Below are 11,589 nucleotides of genomic sequence, written 5' to 3'. Positions count from 1 at the left end.
ATACCAACGAATGAAATTATGCATAATACTAAAAACAAACAATCAATTCCTTCATATTTTCTACCTAGATTTATACATAATATATGTTTTAGGTTGTCTGTATGCTATACAGTACATTGCTCAATTTAGCGTAACTCAGCTCTATTCTGCTTAAATACTGATCGAGTTGAACGGTCACACTGCATGCGATCTAGTTCACTATTGAACATTTGAGTTTTATGTTATTTAATTTTGATTGATAAACTATTTATATTTGGGGCAGAGGGGCACGGCTCCAGATAACCTTGACGCCTAATAGTATAGCATTGACGCAAGTAAGAGCTAATAATTAAGATCACAACATATATTCACATTTACTCGACCGCAACGGTCGTTCGATTCTCACACTGCTTCCAAATTGTAAGCTTAATTTTAAATAGACAGTTATTCGTGACAATTTTTATTTTACAATATCGTTTGTTTTTACTTGTTTCTTTTTTAATTGATTAACTTTTCAGTGGTTCTGCTCAGTCGTAGTCTGATGGCCTGCCAACGCACTCAAGATTTGGCCAATTTCGTGTTCGAGGGCAAAAAGATCATAGGCGTTGCTTTAAATTATATGTAATTTATTTCTTAATGAAATATTGACATGAGTATTAAATGATCAGAAAATAATGTTAGCTTTCTTATGCAGGTGCGCGGTAAAGGCGAGAAATGTGCCGGTGCCAACGGTACCAATCGTTTTCATAAAACCCACAACATCTTATCTAAGAGAAGGTCATCCCATTGTCGTGAGTGAGATGAGTTTTATATTTTTATCCTCATTGTTTAATAAAACAGTATATTCGTTTTGTTCAATGTCCGTCTGAACGTGCACCTACCTGTCTGTATGACCGCAATCCATTTCGCCGCTCTTGAAGCTAAAGGCCTGAAATTTTGATAACATACTCGTGAGATACCCTCGTCTTATAGTGCTTAGATTTTATGGTCTATATCTTATATGTCTGAATATTTATTATTTCTAAATATATATATATATATATATATATACTACCATAGGATCCTGGCAAATCGTAAAAGCGTGAGAGTTCGATTATTGAGTTACTTTTGACCACATCTATCGATGCATCGAAAAAATATTCGGCCTATAACAAAAAACAATGTATTGTATATAGTTTTGGTCATCGTCCTATAGCAAATCGGAAAAACTTAAAAAATTATGCAGTCTGTTTTTACTAGCGTATTAAAATTTGTTTTACTTTTAGTTGCCCAAAGTTTTTACTAAAGTGGCCTACGAAGTGGAGCTAGGCGTTGTAATTGGAACACGGTGTAAGAATGTATCCAAAGAAAAAGCAATGGAATTTGTGGGTGGCTATTGCTTGGCCCTGGACCTCACTGCCCAATGCAATTTAACGGCGGCACGTGCCGCTGGTGGCTCCTGGACACTTGGCAAAGGATTCGATACTGCTACTCCAGTTTCGCGTTTTATACCCAAGGATGCTATCGAAGATCCACATATGCTCCCCCTCTGGCTGAAGGTCAATGGCGAAATAAAGCAAAAGGGCTGCACAGCAGATTTGGTCTTCAAAGTGCCTGACATCATTTCCTATGTATCCAAGTATATGACCTTGGAGCCAAATGATTTGTTATTAACGGGTACGCCTCATGGCTCGGATGCCTTTCAGGCGGGTGATCTGATTGAGTGCGGGCTTGCCGACTTGGCTACCATGAAGTTCAATGTATGCGCCGAGTAGAACGAGTAAAACTCCAAAGATTTACACCACCTGACATCTAGCAAATTAACGTGTTAACAAAATCCAACGTTTTTTAGATCTACAATTTTAATTGAGTATCTCCTATTATGTTTGCTGATGTTCGTTACTATGTAATGATCTTTGAATATATTGAGGGATCTACGATTCTATTTGCTGCTCTTAAAACGTTTATTGAAAACATATTCATTTTACTTTCTGCTTTTCTTTAGATCATCGCAGGCAATCAGATACTTCTTCATAGCTACGCAATCATCCGTATTTTTCCATAAAGAAGCCGGACAGTTTTGGTACACCTGTTCCATTATACAGGCCAACAAAGTAGCTGGATAATAATCACAATTGTCCTTTGCGTGCATCCATTCGAATTGCTTTGTGCGGGTGTTAGCTATTTTATTTATTTATTTTTAAAACAAATTACCTTTTTATTATTCGAGTTCTATAATTATTTGAAAACAAAAATACTTACCATAATCCACGCAACTATTCAAACTCTTCACAACAAGTTGCGCTAAAGCAGCATCCTTTTTATAGCGCTGCTCGAGGTTCTTTTGCATAACGGCGAGGTTAACAGAACCATTTAAGTACAAGAAGCCATTCTTTTTGAAAACACACTCAGCCATACACTGAAAAAATTAAGCAAGCTAATAGTATTTAGAAACCACGTTAAATTCACGGAGCCTTGACAAGCAGATTTGAAACCAAGATGAATAATAAAAACCTTATGTTAGGATTGTTAAATAAAATGATATAAAAACGAGTATTTTTGAGAAATTTTACTTACTGCATGTAAAGCTACTTTATCCGATCTTAAATTACGGGTTTCGGCATTGTTTGTGGTACGGTTGGCCTGGCTCAGCAAAGATTGGCGACAGGATTTGCTGTATTGATCATTTCTAGGTACATTACAACAGCTGCCTAACTAAAAACTAACAACTTTTAGTATTTCATTAATTTTTATGCAAAATGAAACTTACGATTTTAGTCTGTTTGGTTTTATCGCAGCTGGTTAAATTTTTCGAGGTTGCATCAATTATACAAATTGATAACATAAACATGAAATATGAAAGTATATAATTGCAATTCATTTTGTTTTTGAAGCGCTCTTAAATGTACACGAGCTTAAATAACTTTCCAACGCTAACCGAATGTGAACAAGTTAAATGTTGCATACAAAAACAGATTTTAATCAAAATTACCGGTAATGACTCCATTTTATAAAATTGTATTAACGGTTTTAAAAAAAGAAAACTTTATACTTTGGTGTTATTTCTGTTATATTTGTGAATAAACAGATTACCAAACTTGTATAAATAAAACATTGATACGAAATATAGATAGAAATTTTTGACAGCTTATGTACTCATGCACCTTGATCTAAACGCATTTTAAAAACATTAAATTATCTAATGGATAGTATGTAAGAAAGGTTAAAAGGCACCGAATCGGTTATACTCTATACGTATCCAACTGAGCCTTTTAACATCGTATAGTAACATCAGTAAATGCTCTCTGTAAATAATATTTAAGACACTTTAAAGTTAGCAGAGCTGCAAGTAACACAAATCGGAACCACTAAAACAATCGATAAGTGGAAATGTTTGTAAACAATAGAAAGACAAATGAACTTCGAATTCCAAAATGGAAACAAATTTATATAAGGGAAATGTTACAACATTTCGGAATCAACCTTCGTATAGGGTTTTCAACAAATCGATTGAGCACACCGACGACTCACTTTTTACCTTTCTAAACGATGTCGATTCGGAGTTGTTGAAGGATGAGCAAGTGGCTCGATCGAACGTTTTTACATCATATGCCTCTCGATTTACAAGAAAGGATCCACGCACGCAACAATTGATGAATTGCACCATTTATGACCACACAACGAATCTGCTGGCATATGAGTTTCCAAATCCGCAGGAGCGCTTTTCATCGCTAAGTGCCGCTCAGCAGACTGCCTGTCTACGCTTGCTTCTGGCCTGGCAACAAAACTTAGCAGAGAGCGAGGATGATTTCGTCGTGTGGCGTGTAACGAATGGCAAACGGTGCAAGGAGCAGCAATTGGTACAAAAGCACATTTTTGACTATGCCAATGCACAGAAGGAAAGGATCTATGCACCGATGAAGCCGCTGGTCCTGCTCTATAGCAAATGGTTCACGATGCGAATGCAACATGTGATCCGTGGACTACCTAATCACAGTTACGCAACTCATTCTGGTCTGCCACAGCTTTCGCAATGCAAGGCTCTCAATGAACAAGCAGCCAGCATGGAAGATATCCACCTAATTTGTCATCGAGGTCTCGTCAGACTCTGGCCAGAGGTACGAATGTCAGGACAGGAGCTAAGCAACCTGCGTGTAAGGTTGGAACGTTACGCCTATGCTGGGACATCAGATAAGCCCGCTTCCCAACTGGTTGAAACTACACTGGAGCAGCACCTGCTGGAAGCAGATAAGGATGTGTATGTGGTGCCCTTGGAATCACTACTACTGCTGTTGACGCCTGGTGCATATGTTGACTTGCCCACAGAAGTGCTGCTGCACATTCGTGAGATTCCAAATAGTGAACACAAATGCATTCAATTTGAGGAGCCAATGCCAGCACGCAACTGCGGCTGGCACACAAATAGTCGTCTCTTGACAGCTGCCTATGCAGCCTATGGAACAGCTCAGTGGCTGCAGCTGTCTAATGATGTTGAAGAAATAAAGAAGCAGCATGTTGCTCAACACATAACGACACAGAAGTTGGCGAAGGAGAACGTAGGCGAATTGTTAATGGAGTACAAACTGTTGCCAATCGATGACGATGCTCCCGTTGTAACTGAGGCTAAAGCCAACTGCGCACTGGTCAGCTGGCGGCTACGTGCTGCAGAATCAAAGGAAAGTTTGTTAATGTATAGCAGCCTATCAGTTGCAGCTGTACGTGATCCTGCGGCCAACCAAATTCTAGGTTGCCATCTCATCAAGCTGGAGAATAAGCCCGATTGTGGCTGTGAGATTATGACGAAATACGAGCTACTTAGCGCTTGGCTACAGTTCCAACTGCTCCAAAGCAATGTGGGTCATTGCTCGCGGATTTCTTTGCGAGATCTGTCGCCGCTGTTGGAGCAGCAGCTAACGCTGAGTGCAGTGGAGCAGCAGCTGAATGAATACTACCAAATAAGCATGCCGCAGCTTCTTAGTCAGTTACAAGAGTTCCTTAAGCTGCTGCGAACCGTAGCGCCCGGGGATTATCTGTTACGCTATACCAGCAAGTATAAAGATAAGTTTTTGCTCTGTCAGCCCACTTCGGTAGACACCCCCAAGAGCTTTAAGCTACATGATCTGCTGTTGGGCACCTCGTCACCTAATGACATTAGCTTTCTTACACAGAGTAATAGCTATCTGCCGATCAGTCCGCTGCTTTGCAGTCGATTGCATGAACAGCTGCAGCTCTTGCCCTGTGCCTTTCCCGTCAAAGTGGGCGCCAGCAGAAAAAAGTCACTGCCAGCGACAAAAAAGAAATCCAAGCTCGAGGAGCAGCCAACGCTAGTCCAGCGAATACGCAAGCAAAAACCAAGAACCAGAGTAGGTCGGCGCAAAAATTCGCGGCAACGAAAACGAGCGGTTGCCAAAGCGCAGCAGGAGCAGGACAAAGAACTAGACAAATTTATGTGCCTTTAAAGAATATTATATTCAATCTAGTTTATTATATTTGCACTGAAATATATTATGATTTTAATCGAATTTCCCATAGATAGATAGCTTCACCGCTCTGAATTCCAAATTGCAAATTTCTATTCCAACATGTATCTGTATCTGTATTGAATTTTATAACTAAAACATATTTCTTTTTACGAACTTTTATAATCAATGGATCATTGAAGAACAATTAAAAATTGAATAATTATGCCTTCAAAAATTTGAAGTTCAACAAATGCATAAAAACAATATATCTTACAAATTAACTCCATTTCATTGTTGAATCTTATTTAAGGCTGAGTTATAATTTCTCTTATAATGTTAAGGTGTAATTACAAATTATTTGTATAAAATTTGTACCATGTACGATATTTAAATACATTGATTAAAAGTATTACAAATCTGTCTAAAGTATTTTAACAATAATTAGCTTTTATAATATTGTTATTTACAAATGATTCACAAAACGAATCAATCTTATTATATACATGCAATTGAAAGTGTTCAGATTTTAGTGAAGCACTCTCAAGAATGGAAGCCCATGAAGAAAACGTGAATTTCTTTTGTTAGCTTTGTGCTTGTTGAGCAAAAAGTTTGTACTATTTTATAATTTCTGCGCTTACTCCATAACGTTTAACATTTCAATTATGATCTTATGCTTAATGCAGACATTTCGTCGTCAATATTTAGGTCCGTTTGCAACTCATCTTCATTCACCGGTAAAGGTGTACTACGTGTCCAGAATATTGTATTGTCGGTTCCTGGTAGTTTCTCGCTGGGAAAACAATGTAATGACAAATCATTGAATACATTTTGCTGCTCGTAATCATCCTCTAAAGGCGCTTCCGTGCAATGATTCATTATGCGGACAATATGATCTTTGGGATTACTCTTAGCTAGAGTTCTGTTCAGTGTTAGCATTTCAAAACTGTTCGAAATTAGCAAGACATTTGGTAAGCTCTGACTGCTCCAGTTGCACCACAGCAAATTGTGCATTAAGGCGTAAGGGCAATGAGGCAAATAAAAGAGGGTGGGCACGTGGGCTTCATGCTTTCCCGCCCTATCCTCATTTATAATAGTTCCATTTAAACGTTTGATTAACTCCTTTTCAGTTTCTCGAAATACAGGATCATAGTAGAGTGCCTTATTGATCTTATGTAGTTGCTGCACGCTTATTATAAACGCAGCTTGATGCAGAGCCTGGTAGGTCCGAGTGAAGGGTCCCAAGCCGAGGCACACAATTCGTTCCAATGGCCGTTTGAGCGTATCCAATTGCTGTTGCAACGTTTCCATTGTCACGATGAAGTAATCACTTTGACTCATTTCTCCACAAAGTCGCTCTAGGCGTCTGCAAGTCATCACAAATAATCATAGAAGCAATATAACCAACAGATAAATCAATGCAATTACGCTTGAAAGAGATCCACATTCACATCGGGGCAATCATTTAAATAATCGCTTTCGGACTTATGACGGTTACGTCGACTAAGGCACTTTCGCGCTATCCATTTTTTACGGGTGACAGTCTGAAATTCTTCACCAGCTCCAGACATTTCAATTTTTTGTTTTGTAAATATAAGTAGATTGCTTGCTGAAATCACTTTTAGTGATTCTTTCTTTGTTACGATATCAGTAATCAGCTATCGAGTACTTATGTGCGCTTTCTTGAACAAGCCCTCCGTTTATAGAGATATCGATTCTCGATTATCGAATACTTTCACACTTGCACTACAAACAGCTGATTCTAATCTTCCTCTTCGCTTTTATTTTCTATTTTTGTTTGAAAAATGAACGACCCCAACAAAGCAATCACCGTTAATTTATCATCACTGCTCAGCTTAAAAGCGGAATTACAGCGCAAACAGCATGAAGTAAAATTGGCCAAGGAAATAAATACGTCGGCCAATAAATTCAAGCCAAGCAAAATTTACAGCAACAATGAAAAGTCAAAAGCCAGCAGTAGCAACAAAGATGGAAACTATACGGAGATTAGCAGAAAAGGGAACGTTAAGGTGTATGAATCGGAGGACTATGGACAGTTGGACAAGTCTCGCCGTGTACTCGAGGCAAAGAGCAAATATTATGAACGCATGACAATCAGTGGCGGCGGCCTGAATGTGGATGATAATTGCCTGGTCATGTTCAATCGCAAACACCAGGAGCAGAAAAACGACGAAAAACAACAGCAACAAGACCCTGTGCCACATAATAGACTAAGTGAGAGCAGCAGCGGAACAAGCGAGGACGAAGGAAATGCAGCTGCTGGTCACGACGATGACGACGAAGTGGAGTACACGGATTGTTTGGGACGGACGCGTACCTGCTTACGTAAAGACCTACGAGAAGCATTGCGACGGGACAAGCAATTAGCGGACAGCATGCCTGAGCGGTTAGATCAAACGAAAGCCAATTGGTTAATCGATACAAAAGGCACTCACGACAGTGACACTGACGCAGACGATGATGAACCCAGCTATGGCCCAAAACACACAGAGAGTGTCTACAGTGAGGCGCTGTCGACAATGACAAAGCATGATGAGCAGCGCGTTAACTGGGAGCGCAAGGAGCAAGAAAATTTCGATAAGCCTGATGTCCATTATCAAGACGTGTTCTTTGATGAAGCGCGCACACACGGCGTGGGTTATTATGCTTTCTCCACGGACGAAACCGAACGAACGCAGCAACAGCGTGAGCTGGAAGAGGCTCGCAAAGAGACACAGGCGGAACAGAAGCGACGCGATGATTTGCGAGCCGAACGTGATCGGATTATTGCGAATCGTGTGTTGGCTGCGAAAAATCGCATCAGAGCACGCAACGGTCTGCCGGCCATAAGCAAGGAGGAATACGAGCAGGCACAGAAGCTTAAGGCAGCTGAAGCTGAGATCGAGGCACGAGAACGTGAACGTGAGCAGACTGCAAAGGAAGAAAAACTGGCGGCACAAAAGGCCGCTGATGAGGCTGAACGTGAGAAGCTGCGCAAAGATCATGTTCGCGACTGGGACAGAGACAAAAGCGGTATGGCCAAAAAACAAGATGACGATGATGAACAGTTATCAGCACCTGTAGAATGGCAATACAAGCCCGAACGACAGCCCATGTCCCAGGCGCAGTGGAATGAGCAGCAACGTGCGGTACGTAGGCCAGAGTTTGCACCCGTACCAGAAACGGAAGCCACTCCAAAGCGCTTGAACTTTAGCAGCATGCCACCACCAATGCAATGGTGCAGTAGCGACCAGGAGTTTAGCAGCTATCATTCCACGAGACGCGAGAAGCAATTCCAGCGCCGTAACTACACGAAATCCAGCGACGAACCTAACGAAGCTGAAGAGCCAATATCAAGTACCTCCAACCATGATCAGAATCAAGGCGTTACTATACCTCCACCTGCATGCCTAATGGAAGGCTTCAGTGGCCCGCCCGCATCTAAGCGAACTAAGTCGCAAGCTGAACTAGAGCGCTCCATTGAGGAGGGTCTGAGATTTCTACGCGAGAGCTGCGATAAGGGAGTACTTGGTGGCAAGGCGAGCTGGACCTCTAAGGCGGATTATTGACAAATTTAAAAATAATAGTTCTTGAAGTAGCTTTTTGTTTTTAATTTATTGCTTTGTGTAAACACAAGATAATAGACAGACATCATTGTGTATGCACGCCAAATTTCCTGGTTTTTAATACACCTAGTTTAATTTAAACGCATATTATTTACATTTCGAAAAGATGGCAACCTTGTTAAGTTGGCTGCTTACAAAATGTAACGGCAAGTACATAATCCATAATGTTACGAAGTGGATTATTGCTAAGCTAACCTAAGTTTTGGCATAACTGTCATGAACATAGTTATTTTACTATATAGGCTACATATTCCAAAATAATAATGCTAATTAAGCTTAACTATTAAATAAAATGTTCATACTAGAAAAGAGATAATGGGGTTTGTTGAAAATATTGGAATCATGTTAGTTGGTTGTTAAAAAATCGTTACGAGTAAATAATTCGTAATGTAAGAGATTTATGGACAAGATTATCTAAGCGTTGGCAAAACTGTTCTGAACGTAAATCACATACTGTAGACCAGGGTAAAGAATAAAAGAAAATTCGTACTACTTGAATTTAACCCAAAAAATCAACATTTTCCTGGCCTATATAAGATCTAATTGAGTTTTATGTCTGTGCCAGTTGCACTGTACTCTAGAGCATGTCACTGTCGACCATATCAACTACAATTTCAGACATCTTCTGTCTGCACAAGTCGTTAGGTGGAAAATTTAGAGCAGGCGCACCCACATCCTCGTCGACGTCATCATTGCGATTCAAATACATATCGGGTGCATCTTCCGATGAACATGTGCTAATGGGTATTATGTCCATAGCAAGCCCAAGAGCAAATCGTCCATAGGTTTTAAGTTCCTGAGCAAAGCTGTAAGAAATCAATAATGTATTGAGCTAATTGTTAATTAACAAATGTTGTCTTACAGTTCCTGTAACTTTTGCAGGGTATTGCAATGGTCTGGCAATACGCTGCAAAGCAACTCCAACCATTTATAGAGCTCCTCCGTATAGCCTTTGAGCAACGTCTCCTTCTGGGCGTCCCGCATTTGCTTCGTAGTGCAGCAGTACATCAGATTGGCAATGTCCAATGCAATGGAACTGTAACGTACCAGCTGAAAGTCAATTAGCGCCACCTCCAGTACACGTTGTCGATCCGTCGGATCGTAGCGATACAGAAAATTGTTGACCCAGCAGTCCCCATGGCAAATGGCCGATAAAGGCGACTCAGCACTGGCCAACTCCACCATTTGGGAGAAGAACGAGGAGCTCTTTGCAAAGCTGCGCATTGCCTGCATATACTTGGAGTCCGCGGGCAGCACATCCGACACCATTTTAATAGCATTCTTCGTCAGGCGTTCATAATAGTTTTTATACCAGTTTGTATTGGCTGTGCAGAAGATACCCTCGCTAATTAGGCTACACATTTTTCTAAACTCTAACGGGTGCTCAAATTTGTAGGCCAAACTAAGTGCGTGGAGCTGAGCAACTTGAAGAAGCACCGATTGCGTCTCCTCCATGCTGAGACCCTTGTGTCGATCAGACATCTCAAAGCCACGAACGCGCAGATCCTCTGAAAAGCAAAACCAACAATAAAAAGCCACAAATGTAGTTTAAGTTAATCCGTTACCCATTATTAGCAAGTCCTGCCTCGCAGTATAGCACTTAGGTATTGAATTAAATAATGGTGCCTCCAGGCCCGTTTTGCTAGCCTGGAAGTTAACCAGCTCCGGCATTATTGTGGTATAGAATTCAACTTCATTGCTGCAAGAAAGGTTTTCATATAAAAGCAAAGAAAATAATTGTATATATTCATTAAACTAACCGAAAAAGCTTATCGCTCTTATAGGCTTCCCTTTGGACAACGCTCTCTGGCAACACCTTACATATAACGCTCTGCTCCCATTTACGCGTGCTGCCATCTAGGTTTAGGCGTTGCCCACTTAAGCAGATGCGATACAGGGCTGCCGTATAGTTGTCGCCGCGGTCTGAGCCTTGCGCTAGCTGACAAAGTAAAACACACATACGCACACAAGTTGTTTTTATTTATGCACATAAATGTGTACATTCGCATACACATACCTCGAATGCTTCGATGCGAACTTCCGGCTCCACATGCTTAAAAATGTCTTGAAACGTGGCCAACGTTAAAACTTTTTTGCTTTCATTAGCCGCTTCTGTGCTTGTCGTTGTTGTTGTTGCTGTTTTCGGCGTTTCTGTAATGCCCATTTTCTGTCCGTTTTATTTTTTCTTATATAAATATATATTTACACTTATGCAGACGCTGTGACAGTAAGCTGCAGAGTCTATAACGCTTTATAGACAATTTAATAATCAATAAATGTTAACTTTAGTTAAAGCACGCTGCACTTCCATATATAAAAAAGCCTCTGCACATTTGCTTTGGACGTTTATTCATCGATTTTGCGCGAACACATGTTTTTTCGCCATTGTCGTTTCTCGTCCTTTTTGTCGAAAAAAAATACTCATAATACTAAAAAAATACCAAAAATCTCCAATCCTTTGTGCTTTAGGTTAAACAGCTCTGTCTTTCAAGCTTTGGCCCCATTACATTTGTGGCGCGCACAATGTGGATTTAAAAAAATATATT

General features: G+C 40.3%; 6 protein-coding genes across 9 annotated transcripts; 3 read left to right on the top strand and 3 right to left on the bottom strand.

Annotated features, from left to right (window-relative positions):
* Nucleotides 1-197: 197 nt before the first annotated feature.
* On the top strand, nucleotides 198-1,821 carry LOC111601310 (probable acylpyruvase FAHD2, mitochondrial). Of its 3 annotated transcripts, none has more exons than XM_023317831.2 (4): nucleotides 202-314; nucleotides 498-600; nucleotides 674-770; nucleotides 1,245-1,821. In XM_023317831.2, coding segments are annotated over exons 1-4 (690 nt in total). In that variant the 5' UTR covers nucleotides 202-313; the 3' UTR covers nucleotides 1,734-1,821. The 3 variants fall into 3 exon arrangements, with proteins under 3 accessions (XP_023173601.1, XP_023173599.1, XP_023173600.1); XM_023317832.2 differs by lacking the exon at nucleotides 202-314 and adding an exon at nucleotides 321-399; XM_023317833.2 differs by lacking the exons at nucleotides 498-600; nucleotides 674-770 and having other exon boundaries at nucleotides 198-314.
* Nucleotides 1,822-1,926: 105 nt separating this feature from the next.
* LOC111601311 lies at nucleotides 1,927-2,953 on the bottom strand. Of its 2 annotated transcripts, XM_023317834.2 has the most exons (4): nucleotides 2,729-2,953; nucleotides 2,536-2,673; nucleotides 2,221-2,377; nucleotides 1,927-2,139 (listed from the first exon to the last, which is right to left on the bottom strand). In XM_023317834.2, exons 1-4 carry the CDS (start codon nucleotides 2,837-2,839, stop codon nucleotides 1,943-1,945), a joined length of 603 nt encoding a protein of 200 aa, XP_023173602.2. In that variant the 5' UTR covers nucleotides 2,840-2,953; the 3' UTR covers nucleotides 1,927-1,942. The 2 variants fall into 2 exon arrangements, with proteins under 2 accessions (XP_023173602.2, XP_030081589.1); XM_030225729.1 differs by lacking the exons at nucleotides 2,536-2,673; nucleotides 2,729-2,953 and adding an exon at nucleotides 2,473-2,488.
* A 393-nt stretch (nucleotides 2,954-3,346) lies between these two features.
* On the top strand, nucleotides 3,347-5,660 carry LOC111601353 (little elongation complex subunit 2). The gene has a single exon (XM_023317885.2). It carries the CDS (start codon nucleotides 3,393-3,395, stop codon nucleotides 5,415-5,417), a length of 2,025 nt encoding a protein of 674 aa, XP_023173653.2. The 5' UTR covers nucleotides 3,347-3,392; the 3' UTR covers nucleotides 5,418-5,660.
* Nucleotides 5,661-5,818: 158 nt separating this feature from the next.
* On the bottom strand, nucleotides 5,819-7,095 carry LOC111601358 (SRR1-like protein). Its single transcript, XM_023317889.2, has 2 exons — nucleotides 6,846-7,095; nucleotides 5,819-6,783 (listed from the first exon to the last, which is right to left on the bottom strand). Exons 1-2 carry the CDS (start codon nucleotides 6,986-6,988, stop codon nucleotides 6,081-6,083), a joined length of 846 nt encoding a protein of 281 aa, XP_023173657.2. The 5' UTR covers nucleotides 6,989-7,095; the 3' UTR covers nucleotides 5,819-6,080.
* A 50-nt stretch (nucleotides 7,096-7,145) lies between these two features.
* On the top strand, nucleotides 7,146-9,294 carry LOC111601354 (coiled-coil domain-containing protein 174). Its single transcript, XM_023317886.2, has one exon. The coding sequence runs from the start codon at nucleotides 7,223-7,225 to the stop codon at nucleotides 8,984-8,986; it is 1,764 nt and encodes a 587-aa protein (XP_023173654.2). The 5' UTR covers nucleotides 7,146-7,222; the 3' UTR covers nucleotides 8,987-9,294.
* A 46-nt stretch (nucleotides 9,295-9,340) lies between these two features.
* Nucleotides 9,341-11,557, bottom strand: LOC111601357. Its single transcript, XM_023317888.2, has 5 exons — nucleotides 11,061-11,557; nucleotides 10,804-10,982; nucleotides 10,609-10,742; nucleotides 9,906-10,551; nucleotides 9,341-9,849 (listed from the first exon to the last, which is right to left on the bottom strand). The coding sequence occupies exons 1-5, from the start codon at nucleotides 11,205-11,207 to the stop codon at nucleotides 9,621-9,623; spliced, it is 1,335 nt and encodes a 444-aa protein (XP_023173656.2). The 5' UTR covers nucleotides 11,208-11,557; the 3' UTR covers nucleotides 9,341-9,620.
* Nucleotides 11,558-11,589: the final 32 nt, after the last annotated feature.

This window comes from Drosophila hydei, unplaced genomic scaffold, assembly GCF_003285905.1.
Source record: "Drosophila hydei strain 15085-1641.00,03,60 unplaced genomic scaffold, DhydRS2 tig00008139-arrow-pilon, whole genome shotgun sequence".
Lineage (NCBI taxonomy): Eukaryota > Metazoa > Arthropoda > Insecta > Diptera > Drosophilidae > Drosophila > Drosophila hydei.
This window is presented reverse-complemented; position numbering and strand designations above follow the sequence as displayed.